This window comes from Harpia harpyja, chromosome 19 (genome assembly GCF_026419915.1).
Source record: "Harpia harpyja isolate bHarHar1 chromosome 19, bHarHar1 primary haplotype, whole genome shotgun sequence".
Taxonomy (NCBI): Eukaryota; Metazoa; Chordata; class Aves; order Accipitriformes; family Accipitridae; genus Harpia; species Harpia harpyja.
The window spans coordinates 5,935,474-5,961,713 of record NC_068958.1 but is presented as its reverse complement, the minus strand read 5'-3'; the positions used below and the strand labels follow the sequence as shown (position 1 = coordinate 5,961,713).

Genomic DNA, 26,240 nt, shown 5'->3' with positions numbered 1-26,240 from the left:
GAAAAAAATACTACTTTGATCATGGCTTATGTTTGGGGGAGAGGGATGACTCCTTGGAAATGACTGTTTGAAATTCTGTGTGTTTACCTGTCTAATACTCAAGTGAATTTCTCTTTATGAAGTGGGTAACATTAAGTATTTCAGAATACGCATATTTTCAAATGGCTGGTTTCTTTCAGTCTTAACCATTTCTCTGCAAGTTTGTCAAGTGGATGTTACCTAAACGCCTTGCTGTGCTCTTCAAAGGGCTGAACTAGTCCTTTTGAGAGATGGAAATTCAGATTCAAAAAGCAAACAAACCATGCCTTTATCCCAGGCTGCAGTGCCTCAGTCTGTAAACCATATGCTAAATACAGTGCAGTTGTCAGTGATGTCTTAGTTACGCAGCCTGACTTCTATATTAGCAGCTGTTTTTTAAGAATTGGAGAAAGCTTAAAAAGCCTTAGGGAATGAAGGTCTCTGGAGGACCGCAGTGCTCATTATGAAAGATCACAGTATTTTTGCAAGACAGAATATTTTTGGTGTGAAATAGTCATGGAAACTTAATTTCTGTCTTGCTATGAGTGATCTCCTTTTTGATGGGTGGTAGTATCCAGTTATTCCCTTTTGTACATGCACTGTCTCTTACCTTTTAGCTCTTTTAAATAAACTGTAGTCACCACTGTGGCTTCTGCTCTTTCTAGTCTCCCAAAAGCTATCAGGATTTGGTGCACGGTGTTCAGCTGCTGAGCTGAATGGGGAAGAAACATGCAGCAGAAAGGAGAGAATATGGGAGGATGAGGAGTGGTCAGAAGAACTTTGAACTCTGACTCTCTTTAACCCTCTAGAAACCTTGTCAGAGGGGAAACAAATGGAGCCCAGTCTGTGTGCGTACTTCTCCCTGCCTGTTTAGTTGTTGGAGAAACTGTTCTTGTGCCTGTGTGCCTGACTTTGTGCAAGTCTGTACTGGAAATCTGAGTCTCAAAGCTGTGTTAATCGTGGGGTTGGAAATTTCAATACTTTGAGCTAAGTGTACTCTTTCCCTTTCTCCTCTTTCCTCCTAGGTCTGGATTTAATTTTGGTGTTGTCACATCAGCTGCTTCATCACCGACGCTGCCCAGCCTTGCTTCCTCGCAAGGTTAGTTTGGAAGAGTGTGCAAACGACACCTCTTCCCTGCTAAGAGAATGCTTACTCTTCCCAATTCGTGTGGTTCTTGTTTTATGTTGCAGTTCTATTATTAAAATTGCAGTAGCTGCAATAACATTATATACGTATGCTGGATTATGCCCTGTAATGCACAGAAATCTAGGCCACCTGCCTTTCGATTAAGAGTAAGCAAAATATTTGCTGCCAAGAACATCTAGGAGGTACTAGTTTATGAAAAGGGTAACATCCCTAGTCATTTCCTCTGCTGTCTTTAATCTGTAAATTTAAAGTTGCCGAGGTGGTCTGACACAGAAAGCTGTCATTAAGTGGAATGAGTATTTAGTAATGGGAGTGGAATGCTTGGGATGGCTTTGTCTGGCTTCTAAAATTGAGTTGGTGATATATAGGCTGCCTTTCTGTTTCATAGGTAGACCATGTTTACCCAGTCTGGAAAAAGGGGACTGATACATCTGCTTTATAATATTCTTGAAGCTTTCTGCCTCTAATTTCAGTCTTGCAAACGAGATTGTATGGTCAAAATCTCACTTCCAATGTTATTGGTTGCTCTAATAAAAGATACCACCTTTTCTTACAAATCTTGGCTTGCTTATACCCTTAGACCATCACAGCCACAGCAATGCTACTAATATTCTGTTGACGTTAAGCAGAGAGAACTAACTTGGCTTAAAACTTGAAGATTCAGTTAGCTTAGGTAAATAACACTGATTAAAGGAGGAGTGGGAGGTGCAGGAGACAGACTTGTAAACAACAGCGTTGTGTGAGGGCAGTTAACTTCACGCTGCTCCAGGAAATGGTAGGAGCACCTTTGCCTCTGTTGGCTGGTGATGGAAGAAGAACAGAAGGAGATTTAGTGCCTCAGGAGGAAACAAATGCTACATTATTCAGTGTCAGTTACTAATATGCTTAAATATACTTAATATAGGGTAAAACACAAGGATAATGCCAGCTGTGCTAAGAAGCTTTTGCTCTTTGTTATTTGATCTCCGTGCAGATTTCCTGTACCTTGTCCAAATCAACCCATAGTCCAAACACCAATGCAATGTCTTCAAGTCAGGATTTGTGTGTGGTACTCAGAAACGAAATGACAATACATCAGATAAAACTAGTCCAGTCTCCCTTAAAACTTCAGCAGTTTCACACTGCTGGAGAGCAGTATATCTTATAAGTGGAGGTGCTTTGGCAATTACATTTGAGAGCTTTTGTCTAGTCTTTCAAAGCTGAAAACAGGCTGTCTAGAAGCTGGTCAGTGGTCTATAAATAGTTGAATTTGTAAAGAAAGATTTGATTCTGTAGAAGACTCTTCAAGTGCCAGAAAGTGTTTTTATGACCCAAACTCTGTTCTGAGCCATTGGTTTAAACAGAGTTCTTTAGTGAATGTCAGGAATTGTTTAGCTGAACCAACTAAGAAGGGGTGAAAATGGTGTTAACAGCAAATGGTCTGTACTAACCAGGTCTTTTATGTTTTTATCAAACTGTTAAAAAAGAGATAGGAGCCAAAGGCTGAAGTTGTCTGTACTCAAAGAGAAGGATGGTTAAGTGGAGGCTATGACATGAAAGTAACAGTGTTTGTCACTGCAACCCTGTCCATAAAGGCTTCAGATGTCACTGTTGTCTCCTGAATGCACATGGAAGTGGCATTTACCTGATGGTCAGAGGCTTTATAGTTTTGAGGCAAGAGCACCGTCTAACAATCTGTGAAGCACTAACGCATGCAATTATTGTTGAAGAATGATAAATGAGCTTTGCATACCATAACTCAATTTGTAACTTCTGTCTCTCTCACTGACAGCCGCTGCTAAAGAGTCCACCCAGACCGATTCATTTTCGCTTGCTGGGGGTTCCAAATTTGGAGTAGTCCCCGAGAGCTCGTTTGCTTTTGGATCCCTCAAGCCAGCAAGTGCTCCAGGAGCCTTAGTAGGAAATAGCTCCTCAGCAGATGGCACCCAGTCAAACAAACCTGCTGTAACAACATCTGCTCCTTCCACAGCCTCTGGCAAGTTGGATATCCCTCCATCTAAACCAGGAGATCACTTGTTTCAGGGCAATCTAGCTGGGGAAACTCTTGGGAGTTTCTCAGGACTACGGGTTGGTCAGGTAGATGATAATGCCAAGACCACCACTAAAACACCATCTACCAGTGCTGCAGGAGCACAGTCAACTAAAGTATCTACAATACCTTCTGGGTTTACTTTTGGTGCTCCTCTGTCATTAGGAAAAGCTGGAGAAGCTGCTTCAACGGCAGTCACGTCGGCTAGCACGGCATCCCCGTCCATCAGCACTAGTGCCACAGGCAGTCTCTTTGGCAATGTCCAGATAACCAACACAGGGTCTTCTGGGGTATTTAATCTTGGAGGCTCTAGTGGCAACAAACCCACCTTTTCATTTGGTATTCAGCAAGCAAACAGTATGAGCACATCCACCTCTACCCCTTCTACTCTCACTGCTTCAACGTCCCTCTCATTTGGAAATTTCTTGAGTTCATCACAAACTGTTGTCCCTGCTGCAACTTCTAATAAGGGTGCAGGGGATGCCAAATTACCGTCTGTGTCAGAAAAGCCATCTGAAAATGAAGCTGTAGCAGCTGGGCCTTCACTTCCAATGACGCAGTCACCACAACCACAGACACAGCTTTCAGAGTCCATTAAAGAACCCGCTTTACCCCAGGCCACAGCTGGGGACACCGTCTCTGGGGGCTCTGGCACCACATCGGCAGCACCTCCCCCAGATGCTGTTACTACTTCTGCCTCCACAAGTGATTTGAAGGCACCGGTGCCTCCTGCCACCTCTGCATCTGTCCCACCAGATCAGAATGTCTCAGCGACAACCTCTACAACAAACATTGCCTCTCCTGCAGAAGCCACAAGTGCGTTGGCCGCTACCTCTGATGTTACTACATGTGTTCAAAGTCCAGCTGTGGGTGCCTCTGTGTTTGCCCCCACTTCTGCAGGCTCCTCGGTGTTCTCTCAGCCTCCAAGTTCCAGCTCTTCTGGATCAGCATTTAGCCAGCCTGCCAGTGATGCAACTGCTGCTCCTTCCACACCACCTGTTTTTGGACAACTACCAGCAGGTACCACAGCATCCTCTCCGTTTGGGCAACTCACCACCAGTACCTTGTCCACTGCCACTGCTACCACACAGGCTGCCAGCTCAGGTTTTGCTACTTCTGCTTTCGGCACCACCACTACCGGGGGCTTTGGTCAGCCAACCTTTGGACAAGCACCAACCTTTGGGCAACCAGCGAGCAGTTCTTCAGGTGGTTTTACCTTTAGCCAGTCTGGGTTTGGGACAATGCCAACCTTTGGCCAGCCAGCGGCTTCCACAGCGGCCTCAAGCAGTGGCAGTGTTTTTGGAGCACCGGCTAGCACCAACAGCGCCAGCTCCTTTTCCTTTGGGCAGCCATCTGCCAGCACTGGAGCTGGGTTATTTGGACAAAGCAGCCCTCCGGTGTTTGGGCAGAACGCTGGCTTTGGGCAAGGGGGATCCGTCTTTGGTAGCGCTGCTGCCGTTACTACTACAACATCATCTGCTGGGTTCAGCTTCTGCCAAGCTTCAGGTAAGAACAAACTGCAGGGAGATGCGATATCCCAGCAGTGCTGTCTGGCTGAAGTACAGAGAGCAGTATATCACTGGGGAAAGTAGGACAGTTTTTAATGCCTTTGGTTTTTTTCCCCCCTATGGCACTTGATGGTGGGTTTTTTGTTTGTTTGGGGTTTTTTTGGTGTGTGGGGGGAGGGTTCCAACTAGAAAGAATAGGAGCTGCAGTGTGTGTGAGAGGGAGGCTAACGTTGGAGACCAAAGAAGCTTTTGCTCTGCTTCGCTATTCATCAGTAGGCCTCTGAATATAGCCTTTTCAACCCAATCTTGCATTCATTTTATACTTACAAGTCTACTTTGACTTAATTTTGAATTATGTTTTGTCCTGCCTGTTGCACAATAAGTGGGTTGGATTCAGCATGGTGTAAAAGATCTTAAACTAGTACATTGTTGTAAATTGTTACACTGAAGTGGCAAGGCAGCTCTGAGACCATAATCAAGGCAAAGAATACAGATGCAGCACTTCCTTCAGTGGGCTGCATTAAGTATGTGCAACAGTGGCTGTATAGCCAGGTATAGTACTGTGTCACAATCTGGGATGGCAAAAAAATTTTAAGCCCTCAAGGTGATGGGTTAGCAAGGAACTAATCTGTTAAATCCGCTTTTGCATTTGGAAACATCTCAAAATTAAATCTAGCAGTAACATGACCATTAGCTACCTGTCTACATAGTTAAATTGAATACTTGCGCAGACCAAACCTTCTTTGACAGTCTCCTTTTGTTCTCCACATTGCTACAATATATTGGTTTTTTCCAAAGCTTTGTCTGTATAATCTTCAGAGAGCTCCCATGGAAAAGTGAAAAGTACATAGTAATAATAGAGAACTTGTATTTCCAAAGAAGAAAAACTAATTAGGCTCATTTAATTAAAAATGATGGCACTGTAGGCAAACTGCTTGCTCATTTTAACTACAGTAACAGAGAATAGTTAAACTGGGGGAAGTGAACTCTGCTTGAGAAAGGTATTCTAATTATAGAAATGCAAGGTTTATTACAAAATGCACATTTAAGTGAACTGGGAAACGGAATGGGGAGTTCTTTTTTTTTTTAATCAAAACATTTCATTATCTATAACGGGAATCTTTAGGTAACAAAGCTCAGATCCTCCCTACCCAAGGGCAATCAGAATGCTACAGTGCTTGTTCATGACTTACAGCATTATTATAGCAATGTTAACAGAAATTCAATTCCCTTATATTGTTAGCAACAGTCCCACAAGTGAAAAGACCTTTTATTTTCTGTTTGTTTTTAAGTTGGCTGACGAGAAAAGGAGAATGACTTTCAGATAAACTTTCAATGGAATTGATTATTTGTGTGTTGGCACATACTTTAAATTTGTCCAACCTACATACATTTGGTAACATCATTTGTATCCCTGTGTTTTGGCATGGGAGACCTGTCCTCTCCCTGTTCTGGACTAGTGTCACCTCCCTGAATTGTCTTACAACCTGGTAATTGTTCTGGTGGTTTATTTTCTTTTCTTTTCTTAGCAGGTTTTGGTTCTAGTAACACAGGTTCTGTGTTTGGGCAAGCAGCTAATACTGGAGGCACTGTCTTTGGCCAGGCAAGTATTTATTGGTTTTTGTAGAAACAAGACACTGTTATGTATAGTGGACTTGTTCAGGGTTCCCTACCTATTTCCGATATATTAAAAACAAAAAACCAACGACCAAAAACCCCAACCAAAACAGAAAACCCAACAATTTGATATGCTTAGTAAAAAGTGTCCCAGTCTGTACCGAAGATATTTGCTGTTGTAGTGGGTACCAAAGCAGCATCCGCGTGAATGTTTTCCAAGGGGTATGGGGAGAAAAACATTTTATCACATGCCAGGTAAGATAGAGATGCAGTAAGTCACCTGCCTTTATTCCATGCTAAATAGAAAGTGGACAGTGTAGGGCAAGTTTCAAAGGCATTATTCTGTACCATAGACAAGGTTTAAGACTTAAATAAGATTTCATTGCATTACGTGTTGGAAGGTAATTGCTTGCTGGTTCATCAGCCCCTTTGTACATCCAGAGGAACAGGCCAGACAGAAAAATCAGCCTCGGGGGCCTGTGCTGCTTTGACTTATCTTAAATCCCCTTTTTTGTCCTTTTTGTGTTCTAGCAGCCATCTTCGTCCAGTGGAGGTTTGTTTGCAGCTGGAAGTGGTGGGAGAGGTGGAGGCTTCTTCAGTGGTTTGGGAGGAAAGCCAAGTCAGGATGCAGCCAATAAGAATCCATTCAGTTCCTCCAGTGGAGGATTTGGATCTGCAGCTTCCCAGAGTAAGTGAACAAAACAAGAATAGAAAACGTGCTGTCATTTCCATCTGCTTTTGTGATCCCATCTGCTTTTCTGCCACTAGTTGTCTTTGAGTAAATTCTGTGTTAACATGAAAGTCTTCTAGGGGTTAACAGAGACAGAGAGTATGCATGATGTGTAATCCAGAATTTTTCTTTTAGGTTTGTGCAAAACAAGTAGGGAAGCTGTTGAAACAAACAAGCAGATGCAAGAAGTGTGAAGAATATATACTGTAGGGAATTCTTGGCCAAATGGTTCTTTAAAATCAAATACTCTAAATTCTTGTCACTGAATTTCTGCTTCCAACTTGGTTGGAAGTTAGAAAGCTTTAATTATTTCTCATCTGCCCTAACACTGTAAAAATTGTTAAGAATCCTATGCTCAAGAGAAACCAAGTTAAGAAGTATGTGATGGATAGCAGTTTCCTCAGCTTTGTTGTAGAAATGGCTATCTTTATGCAGCACATGCAAGATATTTTATCAAAACTTGCTATAATATATGGATAAGTTCTCAGTCATTTTTTGTGTCTAGGAGATGTGAATTTTTTCAGTCACATGGATGTAGTAAAGAAAAATAAATATGCTCAGTGGTTGGTTTGGAGATGTGGTCTGTTTTGGTAAGGAAGCAGAATTATAGAGTTCCTTTTATCAGTTTTTATCCAGGTTTGATAGACAGGGTGGGTTTCTCACAGATAAACTTGTACAAGCATCGTGAAAGCTGGGTAGATGAGAGGAATTGTGTTAAAGCCCTCTTTGGGAGGAGGAACTCGGCACTTGTCCTTTCTTTTTCTCTACTTGTCAGCTAAAAGACATCAGTCCGCATGGGTGTTTCAGCTAAATCAATCTGTACGTGAGGCGCCACACCAACTTTCCCACATGTTGCTTCTTGCCCAGCCAACCAACCTAACAAAAGGATGCATGAAAAGTAGTTAAGAATACGTTAAAGCTACCCTCAGGTTCCTTTGCACCAGGGACTTTAAGGGACTATTAGAAATTTTTTCTAGAAGCTATAAAGGATTAACAGTAAAGGCAAGAATCAATCACTGTCTATTAGCGTAATGATTATTTTTTTAAAAAATGCCAGAGTCAAGTTAAAAACACACTAGTCTTGAGTTTTCTGGGCTAACAGGTCTCAGTAATACTCTAAAATTTGAGCTGAGATGCATGTATGCCACTGTCTGCTGTAGCAATTAGTTTGAAATACTAGCAGGCGCTCTCATGCCTTTCATGTGCAGCTATTGCAGATCTGTGCTTGTTACATGGATTTTGGTGTCACAAAACCTATTCATAATGATTTCTTAAGTGTGGCTTCTATTTAATGAGACTGCCGGGCTTTGTGATTTCATCACTTGTGACTTGAGTTCGGCAGAAGGGGAAAGCAGAAGGGGTGGAGTCCAGCAGGTAGAAAGCACAAAGAAGGGGAAGCAGTGTCTAAGACATAAAAGTAGGGGAACAAGGGAAAGCCATAGAATTAGCTGCAAGCGGCTAGAAGTAGCACTTCAAGTCTTGGGAGAGCAAATCCATTTATTTTATTACATCTTTAATGATCCATTGGGATTAATGGTTGAGGTCAGTTCCCTAACCTTACTAATTTAGTCCTCCTTTATTGCAGTGCTGGGTTTTGTGATGAAATAAAACAGATGGTTCACCAGAGAAGAGCTTTGGTTATTCTGTGTCCTGCCACTAGATGCTAAAACTCTGTGCAGCCTTGTGAAAGATTAAAACTTGAGTTATTTCTCAGTAGGGCTGGAAAAGTTTGGCTCCTACTTTAAGGTCCTGTCAGATAGTCATGTTAAGAAATACTGGCCATTGCCAAAATAGCTGAGAATCTTTAATTTGTGGTGGACTGATATTTGTGTTGTTACAAGAGACTGATTCTAGCTGCTGTGACTTCTTGCTTGAGGGATCGTCTTTTAGTGACTGCAGCACAGGATGCAGCTAAACAAATCATCCATCACTGTGATTTGCTAGATTGTAGCAATAAAGGGTTGTCAGTGGTCCACCAGATCCAGAATGGATCTTTGTGGAACTACAAAGCCCTGTAGGAATAAGGGAAAACTTGGCTTCTCTCTGCAGAGTGCTGTTTTCAATGTGGTGTTCATTTTGTGCTTGGGGTTGGGGAAGTGAAAGGCATTTCCCTTTCTTCTGATGCAGCTAATGAAGTGTAATGTAGAATATTGTCTGATATGAGCTTCACAAGTATTTTTCATCTCCCCAGATTCTTCTAGCTTATTTGGAAACAGCGGAGCAAAGACTTTTGGATTTGGCAGCTCATCTTTTGGAGACCAGAAGCCTACGGGCACTTTCAGCTCTGGTGGTGGAAGCGTGGCATCTCAAGGCTTTGGGTTCTCCAGTCCAAACAAAGCAGGTACTTTGTTATTCCACTCACTACGAGCACCCACACTTACCTGAGAGCTATTTAGTAGAGTATTATACCATATAGATATGAGCCTGGACTCAGTACATGTACATGAATTGTCTCCGAACAACAAATACAAAATAACTAATGGCTTAGTGAATGGAACTTTAGCTGGTGGATTCAAGGCAGTGATTTACAGTCTCTTGTGCAGAAAAGCATCCAGTAAACTACATTTTCAGGTGTTCATTCCAGAAATTCCCATTGCAGTTTAAGAGCAGAGAGCTATGTACCGTACAATGAAGAGTACCGAACATGGAACTGAATAAATTTTTCCTATTTTAGATGCTTCCTTGGAATATTATCTTCCAAACTTCACTGTGGGTTTTGTAACCCTTTTTGTCCCCATTTCTTCATGTGAGTGAGTGCACAAGTGTCTACAGTGGGAAAGCTTCCTCGTAAAATTCTTATCAGACATGCTTCAGGTCCTTCTCTTTTGAAATCAGTCTGACCTGTCATCGTACTTTCTTCTGTGGCTGAGCTGTTGTTCTCTCTGTTGGTTAATTGAATCAAATATTGGAAATTTCACAAAACCTCTTTTCTTTTTACTGTCATCTGCCCAAAGAGCGAGCCACAAAAGTAGTGGTGACTGTGATATGTTCTTTAGAACTGAATGGCAAAATGTTCATTCTGTTAATTACCAGGCAAAAATGGAGGTCCAAAGGGTCAGGCAGAGCAAAGCTTTTCTTCTCTATCCTCAGACCATTCTTACAGTGAACATTGATGAAGATAGATGTTCTGCTCCAAGTGTGTCTATTGAAGCTTCATCACTGGGGGAAGTAGGGGAGGCTTGGTCATCCTTGAAGTTGTCTTGAGACAATGGTGCTCAAGAGCTCCCTTTGGAGAAGCAGTGCTTTGAGAGGCAGCGCTCTCTGCTTTGGCAGTAGCAGTGCTCTCGTGTCAGTGAAGTGGGTGAGAGCGTAATGATGATGCTATCAGATCCAACAACCATTTGTAAAGTGTCTCTCAAGTATTGCATTCCACTTGGTAGCGGACTGAGTTTCTTGTCTCAGGCATACCTCCCATCTGTTATTTTTACTAGAGGAGGAGAAAGGCATTCCTGAAGGAAGTTCTTCTTTCATTCACCCAGTGACTCTTTCCTTGCTTTTTATTATTTTGGTTTCAAAATTCTTCTTGAGATGGGATTTTCAAGAGGTTTCTGCAGAAGGCACATCCACTCTGACAGAGGCCCTCAGAGCCTTCTCTCCTCTGGTTATATTTGCTAAATACTGAAATGAATGGTGTGTCTTCCTCTCCCAGCTGCGGTGGAAAGGTTTACTTGATTCGAATCCCCCTTTGTCCTGGTTTCACCACTTACAAATAGTGGAGAAAGGAAAGTGAAACATGTTAATAGGCATTGCAGAAGAGAGCGTATGCTGAGCAAAGCTTCAGGCCCTGTGATAAATAGTCTAAGGTCCTAGAGAGAGAGGTAACAAGATATCTGATCTGTGTTTAAATAATTTAGGCCTAGCATTGTTTTTTGGTTTTTGTTTTTTTTTTCCCAGACCTTCTGTGTTTACAGCCAAACAGTATCCATTACCTTGACATGGACTGGAATTTCACCCAGGGTATTAAAATGTGTGGTGGTATCCCATCCTCATCCCTAGTCAAACAAAAGAGCAGGTGTCCTTCACATTCCACAACGTCAGTTAGAAACAGGCCAATAATATCAGCAGATGAACGTAGAATAAAATAATCTGGGTAGAAGTCCATTCAGACCTGCAGAAGGCAACTAAACCCCAAGCAGAAATTGCCAACAGCAGAGTTCAGTTCTTGATTCCCTGCAGGAATCGTGCAGTTCCACTGACCTGGCATTTAATCATTGCATCTTAGTTTCTACCACTTAAACCAGGATTAGATAAGACCCTGCCTCCTGAATCTTTTTGCATCACTGGAGCACCTAAAAAGCAAGCTTGCAATCTACCCTCTGATCTTAAGAGATGGGGGAGACTTGTCCATTGCACTGGGGAGTTCTTCCAGTTTAAGCACTTGCATGCATGAAATTCTGTCCACAGGACACTTGTATGTCCTTCCACAGCTTTAGATTAGAAGCCAGAGTAAAACACTGCAACCAAACCACAGCAGCAAATGTTCACAAAGGTGACCTTTACAGCAGACTTTTCGTTCTGCATTGTTACATGCAGTTCCTTTGGATAGTAACTTGTTTAAATGGTGATGAGCAGAACTTTACTTTAAAACTGACTGCATAAGCTAAGCTTTTTTTCTGGTAAGGAGTGCTAGTTTTATGATGAAGGATGGATATGTCTTTTTTTTTTTATATAATAATAATAAAAGCATCAGTCTAGCACCTGTTGTATGTATTTTTACTATAACTTGGTTATTGTGCATGTTTGCTATCTCACGATTAAGATACTGGTCTTTTTTATATAACGCAAGTGGAGATTCCTTCACAGTGTGCAAGCGCATGCATGATATATTACCACCTTCCAGTACAGCTCTGGGGATTGAGTTGATCTTGTGCTCAAATGTTCAAGAGACCCAGAATGTGGTTTTCTTCTGGATAGTCTCTTACTCAGTTGCAGGTTTTTTGCATGCATTCAGGCACTTTTATCCATGTCTTTGTAACAAAATACCTTGCAGTTTGGAAGCTTTGTGGCGGTTAGTTTTATAAATAATGCTGTGTCCACATGATAAGATGAACAGCGCCATTATGGAGATTGTCTACTAGGAAATTTAGGTTTTGTTTTCTCTTTCTCTTTCTGTATTATTGTTTACGTGATGTTCTTTTCCCTTTTTTGCCTCTGTTTTGCTCAGGTGGCTTCGGTGCTGCTCCAGTGTTTGGCAGCCCTCCGACTTTTGGGGGATCCCCTGGGTTTGGAGGGGTGCCAGCATTCGGTTCAGCCCCAACCTTTTCAAGCCCTCTGGGCTCAACGGGAGGCAAAGTGTTCGGCGAGGGTACAGCAGCAGCCAGCGCTGGAGGATTTGGGTAAGCCAACCAGGGTCCAGGGTTTGGGAAAACAATGTTCTTGCGTGACAAAAACTATTATGCTGTTACCTCTGCTGCATTAATGTAAAGAATATATTCTGTGATTGATGGCTAAGCTCTAAGTATCCTTGGTTTGTGGGGGTTCTGGGGCTTTTTGCTTGTTTGTTTGTTTTTTAAATATAAAAAAGGCATAGAAATAAGGCTTTAACCCCAAAGGAAATAATGTGTATGATCTCGTTTTAATGCTGAAACTCCTATGTTGAATCTCTAGCTTTAGAGATTGGGGTGGGGGGCAGGGTGAGGGGGGATGTGAGTCATCTTGCAAGTGTCTAAGGAAATGCAGGAGTATTTTCTGTGTGCACACTTAATGAGTTCAAATCTAGGCCTACAAACTATGCCTAGCAAAGAAAATAATAAATATCATTATCTGTGACTTTGTCTAGCCACCTTATCCACTTGTGAGATTTGGCCTAGAGATACTAATGAGAATTCAGTCTCTTCTCTCACCTTTGTGGGGTGGGACGAAGCACTTGTGACAGCCTGTGCTCCCAGAGCAATTTGTGTTTATCCCACACTGATTGTTTTTACCTGTTTCTTTACCCCTTAAGCCTGTGCTTGGCACCAGAGCAGACAGCACATTATTCCTATTATACAGAATTTCAAACCTTGCAAAGCAGCTTCTGCGATAGGCAGCAAATGCACTTCTTCAACATGGCACTACCAGCAAGCAACTCTCCTTCACGCCCTACAATTATATTCAGACTGAATAGACCCAATTAAAAAAAGAAAAACTTCCAGTGAAAAGAGGAAACTGGATGCCTTCCCGGTCTTAGGGTTTACATATTTCACAAGCATTTGTCTTTAGTTTCAGGAGGAACTGCCCTTACATAAGGCACGTTAGACCATCTAGAAGTGTAACTTGTGAATTTCCCATGAGGTTAGGCAGATACCCATCTGCCAGGGCACCCCTGAGCTGTGGGAGGCTTCAGCTAGGTTCTTCTGCTATGTCCTGAACTCTGGTGCAGCAAATTGGAGAGTCCCTTTGGAAAGGGTAAAAATAGAGGCAGCTTAATTAAATCCGCACAAAGAAGGATGCGCTTGTAGGGACAACTTAGCTTCAATTCAGCTGATATTTTGTTCCGTTCCAACTTTCAGCCATTGTGCTGCAGGATTTTGTACTGAAACTGGACGCGCTCAGTGACAATGTTGGAAGCTTAAAGATAAGACGGGATTCAGAACAAGAAGCATGGTGATGCAAACAGAGGTCTTGCATAAGCAGTCGGCAGACTCAAGAAAGATAATTCATTGGCTTAACTTGTGGGGAGTTTTGAGAATTTCTTCTCTGTTAGAAAGGTGCAGACTCAGTCTGATATTTTCAGAGTTACCTGAGGAATTTGATTTTGATTTTAAAAACTTTAAAAGAGTGTGCAAAATTCCCAGGCAGCTTTACAAAACCCAAATCTTACTGCAAAATTTTGAGCAATAGTTTAATTCTGCAGTATAATGTAGCATCTGTGCAGGACTTCCTTTCTGCCTTTCTCTTGAAGTGAAACTTTAAAAATCCCAAATCCAAAGATGTTACTTGCCAATACGTTGTGCAGTATTAGCTCCGAGTTCCTGAGAACACCCTGCTAACTTAAATACATGCAATTCATTGCTGCTTCAGTTCTGAAAAATCTGCATCACTTGATAAATGACTCGGGTGTCAAAAATAGAAGCCACTACACTTCTTCAAAGTCTGCAATTCCAACTGTTTGTGAGCACATACTGTTTTGCTTTCATAAACTAACCTCAAGTGCCTCTCAATTCTGTTTTGTATAGGAGCTTTACAAAAGACTTGAAAATCCGGGCAAGATAGGTTTGATTAAATTGTTACCAGGCGATGACTGTATCTCATGTCTTTTATATGTTTAAAAAAAAAAAAAAATCTGTTCTATAGCTTAGCCTGTTTCTCTGTTCCTACTATGCTTAGCATTTTTTCAACAGGCATGTTCTTCTAGTTGTAACTGAAAGAAGCAATTTGAACCACAAGTTTCCATGTCACTATTTTCACCTCCACTTCCTTTCACCGGGTACACGTAATTTGTGTGTTTAGTGGCGTAGTCCTGAGGAGATGGAACTGTAAGAACCTCTTGTTCTCAAATGCATCACCCCATCTTGCTGCTTTTAAAAAAGAACTACAACACCTGTTCTGCCCTTGCTGAGAAAACCACATTTGTGGTTCTAGGCTGAAGTTGTCTGCAAGGTACATTGGTCAAGAGCCAAACCAGAGGCACAGGGGATGGTTAGCAGGGCCAAAGATGCAAAGTCACTGAACTGCCCGTTGTAGCTAATGCAGTATATGGAAGTGGTGTCTATGGTTGACAGTGTCTGGGATAGGAGAAGTGATGTCCTTTACCAGATGAATTGCTTGTCACACTGCTACAAGGGTTGTCTTTTATCTGGAGAGATATGTTTTGATGTGGCTTGTTTTTTGGGGTTTTTTTTGGTTTGTTTTTTTTTTTTTAAAGTCTACTAGATCTGGATGGATGGGGGGGTGGGTTAATGTGCTGTCAGTTCATATTTTAAGTCAGAAATGACAGTAGCTTGTGTGAGGCACAGCCTTGCAAAGCTGGCACACTATTTGACTTCACCAACTGTCTGCTCAGGGGAGAGCTGGTGCTGGGTTAGTTGTAGTAGCATTGTGCACTTGCAGAGCTTTAGTGGAGCTTGTCATTTGAAAATTTTGTGTCTGCATTTTGCCTAGTTTAAGTTAGAGAAAAAATTGAAGCTCGTTTTTTGAGTGCACCTCTTACGTTCAGAATTGGGAGAAGTCTATGGGGGGAGCAGAGAACCGTAATGCATATTGTGGTCTCATTAGTGTGTCATGCTGATAGCTCTACAATACCTGGTTGGACGGAGTGGGTGGAGAAGGGAGACCAATTTCCATACATAAAAGTGTTTCTTATTTCAGTCCCAAAAGCATTTAGGGAAGTAAACCAAAGGGGAGAAGTGCCACGTAGGTGCAGATCTTCAGGAAAGCACTGGAACTGTGTGTGATTCAAAATGGGCTGGGGAGAGAAAGGAATTGAGAAATCTGCAGATGGTTTACATGGGCAGTGGTAAGGTACCATCTGAAAGTCAAGAGTCTGGGCTCTGTATCTAGGTTCTGCTTTGTGCTCTGGCCATGAGCAGCTCATACCAATTCTGTGTTTGCTGCCCTGTTTGTGAAACGAAACAATGCTGTACTTTTGAGCTTAAAGGGGTGAATTAATATATTCCATTTGATGGCGGGAGTTGGTATTTCCAAGCACTTGAAAACATTACCCTGTGTAAGCGTGAACATATTTGCCTTTCTGCCTGGCGCAGAATGGCAGCTGAACAGACATTTGTATGTACGATAGCCTTTCCCAAACCAGAAAATCACTTTCCAGAATGAACAATTATGTGGTCTCGTTCTTTTGATGTATCCTCGTTTAAGGAGTGCACTGTTATCATTGCGGGTATGGGGACAAACTTGCAGTGTAAGTGAGAAGATGCTTGCAAACACAAATTTTCTCTTTAAACTGCAGGTTTGGTGGTACCAGTAACAATACAGCATCGTTTGGCACGCTAGCAAATCAAAATACCCCAACATTTGGATCGCTGTCACAGCAGGGTACCGGTTTCGGCACACAAAGCAGTGGATTCTCAGCTTTTGGGACAGGTGGAGGAGGTAGGAGAAGCTAAAATATAATGAACTTAACAGGCCCTATGTCTCCATTTTTCCCTGGAACTTGGGTGTGACTCCTCAGCTCCCTGTCAAAAATCTGCCTGCTCCTGGTCGTGCTATAGGGAAGGCACTGTGTCCTGGAGAACTGAGCTGCAGGGTGGGGTGTAGCGTCTTCTCAGACATTAGCTCATAATTCCATCACTTGATTGGCTGTGTGGCATGTCAGTAAATCACTCTTCTTCTGCACACCTCATCAGATTATTGCTTTGCACCCCTTTTTGTGGAGTTGTTCTTTCTTCTCAAAGGAAAGTACCATATGCGTGGGTATCTGTATGTAAGTACTTAATGTCAGAAGAATATGCACTGGAAAATTGAGCTAGAACACCAATGGCCAAATTTTCATCTGATGTAATTCAGTGAAGCTGCAGTGATTGACACAGGGCTGAGAACAGAGCCTTTGAGAGAGGATATGTTCATTGGTGGTCTGCCTGTCACCATTGGCTTGCATTAAGCACAAACTTCACCTTCAGAAAGCAGCCCTCTATTTTCATGGAGAGGTGAATAAACCAGGCACATTGTATGCAGTTGCTACTAATGAATGGACCTAGCTGATTAGCAGTGAAAGCAAAGCCCTCTTAGGAACCAAGGCAAGTCACTTTTCTTCTAGATGGAGATTTGACTTTCATTGTTTGCCCATCGCTCCTTCCCTGGCCTAAGGCAGGAAAGAAACGTTTTTCAATCTGTGTGTGGGAGGGGACATTTACTACAAATGTTATGCATTCATTTTACCTTTTAACAATTATTTTTCTAATCTTGCATTTCTTTCAGGGTTTGGTTTTGGATCATCTAACACGTAAGTACCATTTTGTGTCTAACTCTTCATTAAAAATACGAACAGAATCAGAATAAAACAGTTGAATGGTTTACAAGAGCAAGCTTTGAAAGTAGCAGTAACATGCTAGTTCTGATTTCCTTTCTGGTGCATAGAGCACTGCATAGAGCTCAAAGTCCAGGCTCTGAATGTGTGCTTTCCAGTGAGTTTAATCTTTCATATAAGAGAGAATTTTCAGTTAGATCATGCTCTTTCTCCACCTCTCAGGCACATGAAGCTGCATGTGTGAATCTAGTATCTACTCCATTTATCAGGTTGAAACAAGGAATGAAATAAATCGGTACTTTTCCGGCTGAATTGAGGTGATGATTTTTACAGTTAAAGAATGGGACTAAGAGCTGAGGTTAACTCTCATCCACTCTGCCGCTGGCTTGCTGGATTACTTTTAGCAAGTTTCTTAAACTTTGTTGTTTCCCTGCCAAGTAGAGAGAGCCCGTATCTCTCCGGATGGTAGGCTCTAGAATAAGCATAATTATATCTAGTTAGTGTGTGTTGATGCAGTCTCAGGTAAAAGATGCTAGAAATACCAATGCATTCTCATAATAAGCTTCTGATACTAGGGAGACTGGAAGTTTGAGAGATCTGCTGAATTAATACTGCCTGAGGGAGACTCTAGCACTCATTGCTGTGTTGGTTTTTTTTCTTGCTCCACAGATCTTCCTCTGGGTTTAGTGGATGGAGAAGCTAGGAACATCCTGAACTCTCCTTTAGAACTGTGCCATAGCTCCTGCATTCATGAGTCACCTACAGGATCAATATCCAAACAGCTTTTCTTTTAAATACGAGTTCTCAGACTTTTTTTTTTTTTTTTTTTTTAAGAAAAAGATTCTGCTTATTTTTATGCAACACTTGTTCTCGCTCTATATTAAACTATTTTATCTGCCTTGATGTTATTTGTGTTGGAAGGGTTTATCTCCCTGCATCTAGAGGAAATAGATGTATGCTGTGGTTACCAGCCCCGTACTGGACTTAGCTTTATGTTGTTCATCCCTTGCCTAGACAAGGGGGTAGCTCACGTTGGTTCCTGATACAAACCAGCACATTTTTCATTGAAGAGAATGACTGATTATCCTAGGCCCTTAAGAAGGGGCTGAAGTTTGCCCTGCTAATTTTAAGTATAGGATGGGGCACATGCTTATCTCACTGAAGTGCTAAAAGTGAGTCATGTGTGAGCCAGAGGCTTAGTGGAGAAATAGGAAATTAACTGAGAAGAAACTGGCAGCGTGCAGAACACGTTCCCATGGCAGTAACATTCAGCAAAGGGGTGGGAAGTAAAAGCTCTCCTATTTTTACCTTTCTCTAAATTTTACAGAACTCAGAAAATGGAACTCAGGTTATAGGGAAAACTTCTGGCCCTTGAATTAGAAGTGTGACCTCCATCCAGAGGCATTAGTGATTTTGCTGCTTAAGGCTTTGGCTGTTGGATTCTACTGTCAGCTACATTTTTTCTAACATGTATGAGATTGTACTTTTTCCCTGTAGCTCTTAGCTTTAGTCAATATCATTTGTGAAATTCTCATATGTTTATACTTGAACATACTGAGCAAATGTTTTAAAGAATGCCCTGAAGGCCTTCTGGACAAACACTTTTTCTATTTGATGCATCTGACCTCCATGAAACCTCTAAATGATGTAATGGGTTTTTGTTGCTCTGTGAAAAATGCATTTGAAATAACAGCTTATGTATTAGTTGAATACATGCAGATTGGATGGTTTTATCTTGTTGGTCCTTTCAGGACATTTTGGGCTACTTCTGCTTTTTCTATTTTCAGCAGAAAAGTTCTAACATTTCTTTTTTTTTTTTTTTTTTTTTTCACCTCCCCTAAATACTACACAATATGATGACAAGTGTCATTTTCTGGTTTGGTGGGCATGTGGTCACTTTTTGGAATTGTAAATAGTTGGTAACTGCTTGTTTTCATGTCCAGTCTTATAAACTAAATACTTATATCTATCAACAGTTCCTGAAGAAACTGCTTTTTTCAAGTCAACCTAAAATGTTAGCGTTCGACCTAACTCCTGTCCTAGTTGTGGAAAGTGTCCTTCCTATCTCTGCACCTGGGAATGACATTAGGTAGGTGCCCTTTAAAAAGGAAGACCACTGAAATACAGGAAATATAGTGTACACGGAGGGCTTATTTTTAGATCTGGAGAGGCTTTGCAAGACTATAGGCTCTAAGGCTTTTACATATGCCCCGGATCATGAACCTTGGTGTGCCACATGTCCTATTAGAGGCAGCACTGTTGTCGGGGTTTTGTTTATAACCTCCCTTCCCCTCTAATGGAAGAGAGCGAGTGCTAGGGATCCTGGGACCACAGCACTAGAACAGAGGAGAAAATTTTCTGAAATTTGCTGGTTTGGAGATGGAAGAAAAAGCTGAAGATGGGTTGAAGTGTGCCCTCCCAGTATGTTCTCCTTGACTATACAACATTTCTTAAGGCCTAGAGGTGATACTGCTGTTCTGCTTTGCTTCCTCTTTATAAATAGCAGCTGGCCCAAACCATTGACCTTAAATTCTTTGCATTAATCTCCCCTTGCTGTGGCATGCGACACCTCCTAGCAAGGCCGTATCAGCTGTGCTCCCCCAGATAGCTAATAAACCTCTTGCTATGGAGAAGATTGGCTTGGTAAGAATGTGATGTTGGCGTGCTGAGCCATTTAAAGTTTCTTTTTTGGAATGATGGGAGCAGTTGGGGGTTGTCCCTGCTGTACTGCTTGGTACCTGTTTAACTCCTTTACCCTCTGCAAGTGAAGAGCTATTAGAATTACTCCAGGTGCTGATTGAACATGCATTTTCTTGCAATGCTTCCAAAAATCATGGCTGAAACAACCCAACCCCCTGAACTATCTGCCCTTGAGAAATGGGTGCTGTTCCTGGTTTCCATAGTAGCTGCTGGAGGAGCTGAGCAGCATAGAGAGGCTGATCGTGACCACAAGCCCACAGGAATATGCACAAAATGTAGCAAAGTCGACTTTGAAAAACCTGCATTTTTATTAGATGACTCAAGGACTTGGCAAGTGCGTGTGGCGCTTGGTTGGTGGTTGCCAGAAGCTGTTACAGTCTGTCATCTGTGTTAAGTGGCCTGTGATCTCATGGCCTCTGTCCAGTTTTTTGTGGACAGATGTCCACCAAAGAATAAAGCTAGTAACACAGATAGCCCCAGTCTTGGCAGACCTGGTAAAGAAGCCAAGGACTAGCTGAGCTTGGAGCCCTTGTTTCAGTAGTTTTATTGTCTGTGCTGGTTAATCCTCAAATAACTAAGAGCAACCATTCCACAGCTACTCTGAAGGAACTTATCATTTTGTCTGTGTTAATGTGGTTGTACCTTTTTTTCATGCCATTTCAGTATGAGAAGAAATCCTCCAAGGCTTTTATCAAAGGTGGATTCTTAATTATCTCTAATGAAAGAACACACTTATTTTTTCCCTCCCCTGAGACTACGCCATGGCCTTGAGGCAGTGGCAAGCCGAGGGCTGGTGATGCTCTGCTATGGCAGAGCACTAATGATGGTGTTACAGACTTGGTGGGCAGAGGGGAGCCTGAGGCGTAGAGAGGATCTCCCCAAACCCATGGAGAGACCAGACCGGGGATTTCCGCTTCCTTGAAGGCTAAAAGAGCAACAGAGAGGCACAAAAAGAAAGAAGAATTATTTAATCTCTTGTTTTAAAGGTTTTTACTGTATAATACTTGGTATTCCAGAATACGCATGGTCTCGGCCATACCCCTCCATCCGGATCTGTCTCCTGGGAGGGAAGGACATAATTTCTTTGGCCCTTCTGTGCCGCAGTGCCGTGGTGCAGAGAGGCGACCAGAGGACAAATGCCAGTGGCATCCGTCTGCTGTCGAACCGAGGAGGGATCGCAGGGCTGAAGTTCATCCCGTGCTGCTGGGTTATATCCCTCGGCTTGCCTCGTCGCTGATGGCCGCTTTCCTGCTTGAGCAGTGCCGGGGACAGAGCTGACGTGCTGATGACCAAAACCTTGGCAATGCTCCGTGGGAGAAACCAGACGTGTTTCTGACACGACCGTCCGGCTCAGGATGGGCTTATTGGCCTCAACAGCGAGCTGCTGTGGTGTGTTTGCGTGTGTGCGGTGAGTCTCAGGGGTGAGTAGGATCTCTGTGAAAGATGGTGGAGGTCAGAAAAGTCCTGCTGAACGTCTCGGACCTTTGTTCCAGCTGCTGGGAGCAGGGAGCGAGGCCGTGGAAAGGTGAAGGCAGGCAGTGGCACTTACCTCTCCTCCCACCCCTTTGCCAAGGAACCAGGGGCACAGCCTTGGCCAACACTGGTCCCTGCACCCTGCCAGCCGTCCTGTGCAGAGCTGCCTGCCTTCGCCCCGTCAGTCCGTGTACGTGTCCCTGCTGCTGCAGGCCCAGAGGCTGAAGTGACATTTTATTTATCCCTTCTTAGTTTTCATGTGTCCTGCCCTTGTGCATTGCTTTCAGCATTGCTTACAAGGAAAAATAATCCTGCATGAGGCTTTGGCATGAGTGTGTCTGGTAGTGCCGGGGGAGTTTTTGTTCCTAGATAAATGTCGCGTTGAGCCCGAGGGGCTGGGAAGAGGCGGCTGCAGCTCGGTGGGGATGAGCAGCCCTCGGTCGGCAGCAAGACCAGCTCTGTCCTTTCTCCCTCTTGCAGCAGCGAGGCCCTAGGGTCTTGCAGCCATCGAGAAAAGACCGACGTCCTCGCCGAGGAATGAGCCTGGATGCGTCGGCACGTTTTTCAACTCTGCCGGCCTACCTGTGCCCATGGGCTTCTGTCTCGGCTCCCCGAGGGTCCCGCGGTTATGCACAGCACGTTCCCTGTCTCGCACCATCCCCACTTGGTTTTTCTGCAATTGCCAGTAGGTTGCAAAGCTCCTTCTCTGCAAACGTGTCTCTGGCTCCCGCTGCAGAGCCGGGACTTCTCCATACATGCCTTTATCGCACACAGGCACACTTTGTGCTGCCAGTGCCTGTATCTGAACTCGCACCGTTCCCTGAACGCGAGATAAAAACGAAGTTGTGTATTGCCAGCAAGCGCGTTGCTCGAACGATATAGCAGGGCTGTTGCTGAGCCCTGGTGCTGCAGGTTCCTGGGCACACGCAGCCGTGGGCGATGCTCTGGCCTCAGGCTGCAGTCCTGCCTCATCAGTGTCCTATTCCAGCACTGGAGGAGACCACCGCCATCTCATACCACCCTCTCTCGGAGCAGGGTGCTGGAGTCGCTCCCGGGTCAGTGCTCCTTGCAGAATCCCTCTGCAGTTCTGCTCTGCAGGCGCCAGGAGCTTCAGCGCTTCAAATGCCCTGTGCTTAAGTGATGTCAGAACGGCTTCTGCATCGAAGGTGAAATAAGCTATTGCTCTGTTTTGAGGGGGAAGTATGGGACAACCCCAAAGTTACGAGTTGGGGTAGGGTCAGACCTGACCCTCCAGTGCTGCTCGACTGTGTTCGGGCTTTTTCCAGGACTCTGTACCCGCTGGGTTTGTGGGGACCAATTTACAAAGGTGTTATGAAAGGCAGCCTTGGAAAACTCGATGCAGATTGTTTGAGGAGCTCTGTTATAATTACGTGCATGTAACACATGACACAGGTTTTGTTTTTTTTTTTTTTTAATAGATGCTTCAAGGCTCTTCAGTGCATTGCTAAAAATATTTTGCTTTAAAACTTGAAAACATGAAGGAATAAAATGAGCGTGTGCAGCTGCTGCACATGAACAGCTTAACAAGATGTGAGATAGGAGAAATAGGAAATAAAACTTGATTTGCATCAGCAGAGGGAAGTCCCTGCAAAAAGTTTCGAGCAGGGACTGTGGAGGCCAGGGGGTATTTCTTCAAATGAAGGAACTGTTCCCTCAGTCTGTTTAAAACCGAGGTTAAAAAATCACGAGGCCAAGCGACAAAACCTCTAGAAAGGTGATGTTTGATTTGTAGCCTCGGCATTCGCAGATGCAGTGCACTAAAGGATTGGAAGCACCAGAACTGGGCTCCACCGTCACCTCGGCTCTGCTGGGTTCAGCAGCCGCCGTCCTTCCCACCGTCCTCCTGATCCTTCTCAGGGGGTTTTCCAGTGTCTCGGTGCAGATAATAAGTGACCGGGCGCTTTCAGCTTTTTCAGGGTGTCACCCAAAACAGCTGTGAGTTGGCTGGTGTCCCCTCTCCCCCCTTCCCCCCCTCCAAAACTAGGACATCTAAATTTAACCTGCTATCAACAGATGAGGCTGGAGAGTTTCCACTGTGGAAAGGAATCCCACTCAGAACCTGTCCTGTCCTCTGCTCAGGCTCCATCCGTGCGCATTCCTTTCCTCGAGCTGTGACCTCCCGTACGTTTCATTCCTCCCCTTCCCCTCCAGCGCTTGGGTTTGTCTCCCTGCTAAGTGCTGGTGGAGCTTCCCAAACTGGCGACGTGGCTTTCCGTGTTTTACGTGGGCACACACCTCCGTGGTTTGGAGATGATGGTACCAGGTCTCCCTGCTGCCCGGCAGCGCCGTGCAAAAGGCTCTCGAGCTGCAAAGGTTGGCTACAACCTTTAAGGGGCATTAACAGGCTTGTCACAGGCTCTCGTTTGCTCCAGGCGGGACCCAAGGAGATGCAGCGAAGGGGAGACATTGATGTGAGGTGCACCTTTTTGGGGGGTGCCCCACAGGTACGGGTCCAGCCCCTGTGCTCAGGACGCGTCCCAGGAAAGCCCCGAGCGTGGTGTGGCTCCGAGGGTCCCAAGGGTGCCGGGTGGGAGCCGATGCAGCACCGTGATCTTGCAGCAGACAGAGCAAGTCTTTCCTCTGCTGCTTTTTGGAGAAGCCTTGATGCTTCTTTGCAGGCTGGATCAGAGAGCAGCAAGCCAGCAAAACTACTGAAAGAACAAAAAATTAAAAAAAAAAAAAGAAAAGAAAGAGAAACCCGTGTCTGCCTTGAGGCACAGCCGGTGGGAAGGGAGCCCACGGTGGGATCGGCCCATGGCAGAAGGAGCTGGAGCACAGACCTGGAAGGTGCCAGGGTTGGGCCCTGTGGATTAACGGGTGAGCACTGGAGGCCAGGCACCCCCCTGCTCTCTGAAAATAATTGTGACAGTTTCCTTTACTGGAAAGCAAGCAGAACCTAAATATGAAAACTGTGGGGGAAAATAATGAAATGAATACAGCGTGGTATTTGAAAACCAGTCGTATACTGCAGCAGCTTTTAACCTCTCGTTTGCCCGAGTCTGAAAGGGCAGGGCTGCTCTCCGCTGCCCCGGGTACCACAGCCTGGCTGAGAGGCTGCCTTTCTCCAGATGCGGTGTTTACAGCTAACATCTGACCAGGCTTTTGCTAAATAAGCAGTGTTAGGAAACCGAACCGTGCGGAAGTTCAGCTGCTGCCTGCGCCAACCGCCTCGACTCCGTCCTGCCGTCACAAGATGCACAGCAGCCTGGTAATGAAAAATGCAGGATGTCGGCTGGTATTTTTAACCAGAAACCTCCACGCTCTATCTGATGCGGTGTAAGAGCTGAAATGGAGAGAAAAGGCACTCATGGTAAATAGGGTATTTATTGCCGATTTGAAATGCGAGTGCAGAGGTGGTGGAGCCGTTCGTTTAAAAACAGCCACCGCCCAAAACCACTCCAGGCAGACGTGTTCGAAAATTTCACTTTATTTCTCTTTTATAAAAGCAGGGTTTTGGTTTTTTTTTTACATCTCTGTAAGTGTCCAGACTCGGTACATCTTGGTTTTATTTTCACAGTATCTCTGCAAGACCAAGGACGATTCTTATTGCTGTGCCAGGAGCCAGGGCAGGAGGGACGGCGGTGCCGAGGTTCGGGCAACCCTCGCCTTCCCCCCCTCGCTGCTGGACCCAGCCTTGCTCTCCTCCGCGCCGGCTCAACAGGTCTACCCCTCCCCAACGCCGCTTAATATCTTTGTTGACTCTCCGAGGCGCTGCCCCTCTCTCGCCACGCTCGTCTCGGTGTCAAGGGTAGGAAACGAGAACCGAATGGTCCGCGACGCCGCTCGGCGTGTCGGTCGTGCTCGACGGCGTCTGCCAGCCCCTGCCCCGCTGCTGGCTGGGGGGGAGAGGGTGCGGGTGAGGGTCTCGGCCAGGGCTCGCCCTGCTGCTTCCCACCCTGGACCGCTACGGGATGTTGCCAGGGATGGTCAGGCTACCCTCTCCGCTCCCGTGGTGATTTGGGGCCATAAAGAGCTGGGGATCGTCGGTGGGAGAGGTGAGGCAGAGACAAGCTCACGGACATCAGTATCCCGTGTTGGTGTCCCATCACCTTCCCAGCGTATCCTTTGTGCATTCCCGGTTCTGCAAAAAGCTGCCAGAGAAGGAGCTTTATTTACCTCTGCCTATTTACCACCTTACTTGGTGCAGGATGCCCCAGGTCCCCAGACATTTAAGTCCCCGTTGGGACCCTGTCAATACGCGTTCTAATCATATGGCTATTAACCAGCCTTATCAATAGCGATGTCTATAGCACCTGTTACTTCCAGCCACCGTTCCTTTTATATTCAATCTGTCCCCGTCAGTTTTGTAATGAAGCAGCATTGGAAAAACATCACTTTTAATCACAACACACAAAATCTCAAAAGAGGCAGCATCACTTTTCTGTGCCGTGTCTGGTGATGTGAATGGCGGTGGAGGGGCACGTTTCAACCTAGGCACGGGATAAAGGCATTCTTTGGGAAGGGAGGAGTCCATGCAAAGCCGACTCCAATGTGAAATTTGAATTTCATATTTACTGCTTAGCTGGGTCTGTTCAGTGCAACAGGACAAATTAGCCAGGAGGTTACTATCAAATTGCATGGATGCGTCCGGTCCACCAGGTAGAGGGAGTAGGAGGAACCCGGTTTACTTAATGCACTGGGAGACTAAGTCCAACACAAAGCTAAGTGGAAAAGGACATAGGTGTTCCCTGAATGTGGTTTTTGGTGACTGAGAAGAAATCTTTCCTGGGAATTCCTTCGTGCAGCTAATTAAGACAACTGGGTCTGATATCTTCAACCCATGCTGACATCAGTGAGAACTGTAAGTACTCAGCACCTGGAGACAAAGTGAATACCAGACATAAACACCCCTTCTGCTCCCACCCGCGGGACTGCCCAGAAGTGCATCTAAGCGGTAGCCGAGATGCGTGCAAGCGTTATCGGCTATTCACCCACAGCTCACGTTTTGTCCTCTTCTGCATGTATTGCCTAGGAGAAAATACAGACAAGTCCCAAAGGGCTGTGCCAGTAGAGCTATAGTTAGGATTGGAATCCATGTAAGAAAATGGAGCTTAATACAGAGAGTGACTGTGCAAGTCAAAGTCTCCCTAGCT

General features: G+C 44.4%; 1 protein-coding gene across 4 annotated transcripts in view; it reads left to right on the top strand.

The window, feature by feature from the left end:
• Positions 1-17,851, top strand: part of NUP214 (nucleoporin 214) — a 46,238-nt gene extending 28,387 nt beyond the window's left edge. Inside the window, exons 28-36 of one of the 4 annotated variants that reach the window (XM_052816018.1) lie at positions 1,044-1,117; positions 2,937-4,700; positions 6,235-6,305; positions 6,854-7,007; positions 9,241-9,390; positions 12,214-12,385; positions 15,937-16,079; positions 16,905-16,929; positions 17,623-17,851. In XM_052816018.1, the coding sequence (XP_052671978.1) occupies positions 1,044-1,117; positions 2,937-4,700; positions 6,235-6,305; positions 6,854-7,007; positions 9,241-9,390; positions 12,214-12,385; positions 15,937-16,079; positions 16,905-16,929; positions 17,623-17,656 (2,587 nt within the window). In that variant the 3' untranslated portion in view covers positions 17,657-17,851. Of the gene's footprint in view, positions 1-1,043; positions 1,118-2,936; positions 4,701-6,231; positions 6,306-6,850; positions 7,008-9,240; positions 9,391-12,213; positions 12,386-15,936; positions 16,080-16,904; positions 16,930-17,622 lie in introns of all 4 variants that reach the window. The other 3 variants (XM_052816016.1, XM_052816017.1, XM_052816015.1) reach the window with 3 other exon arrangements.
• Positions 17,852-26,240: the final 8,389 nt, after the last annotated feature.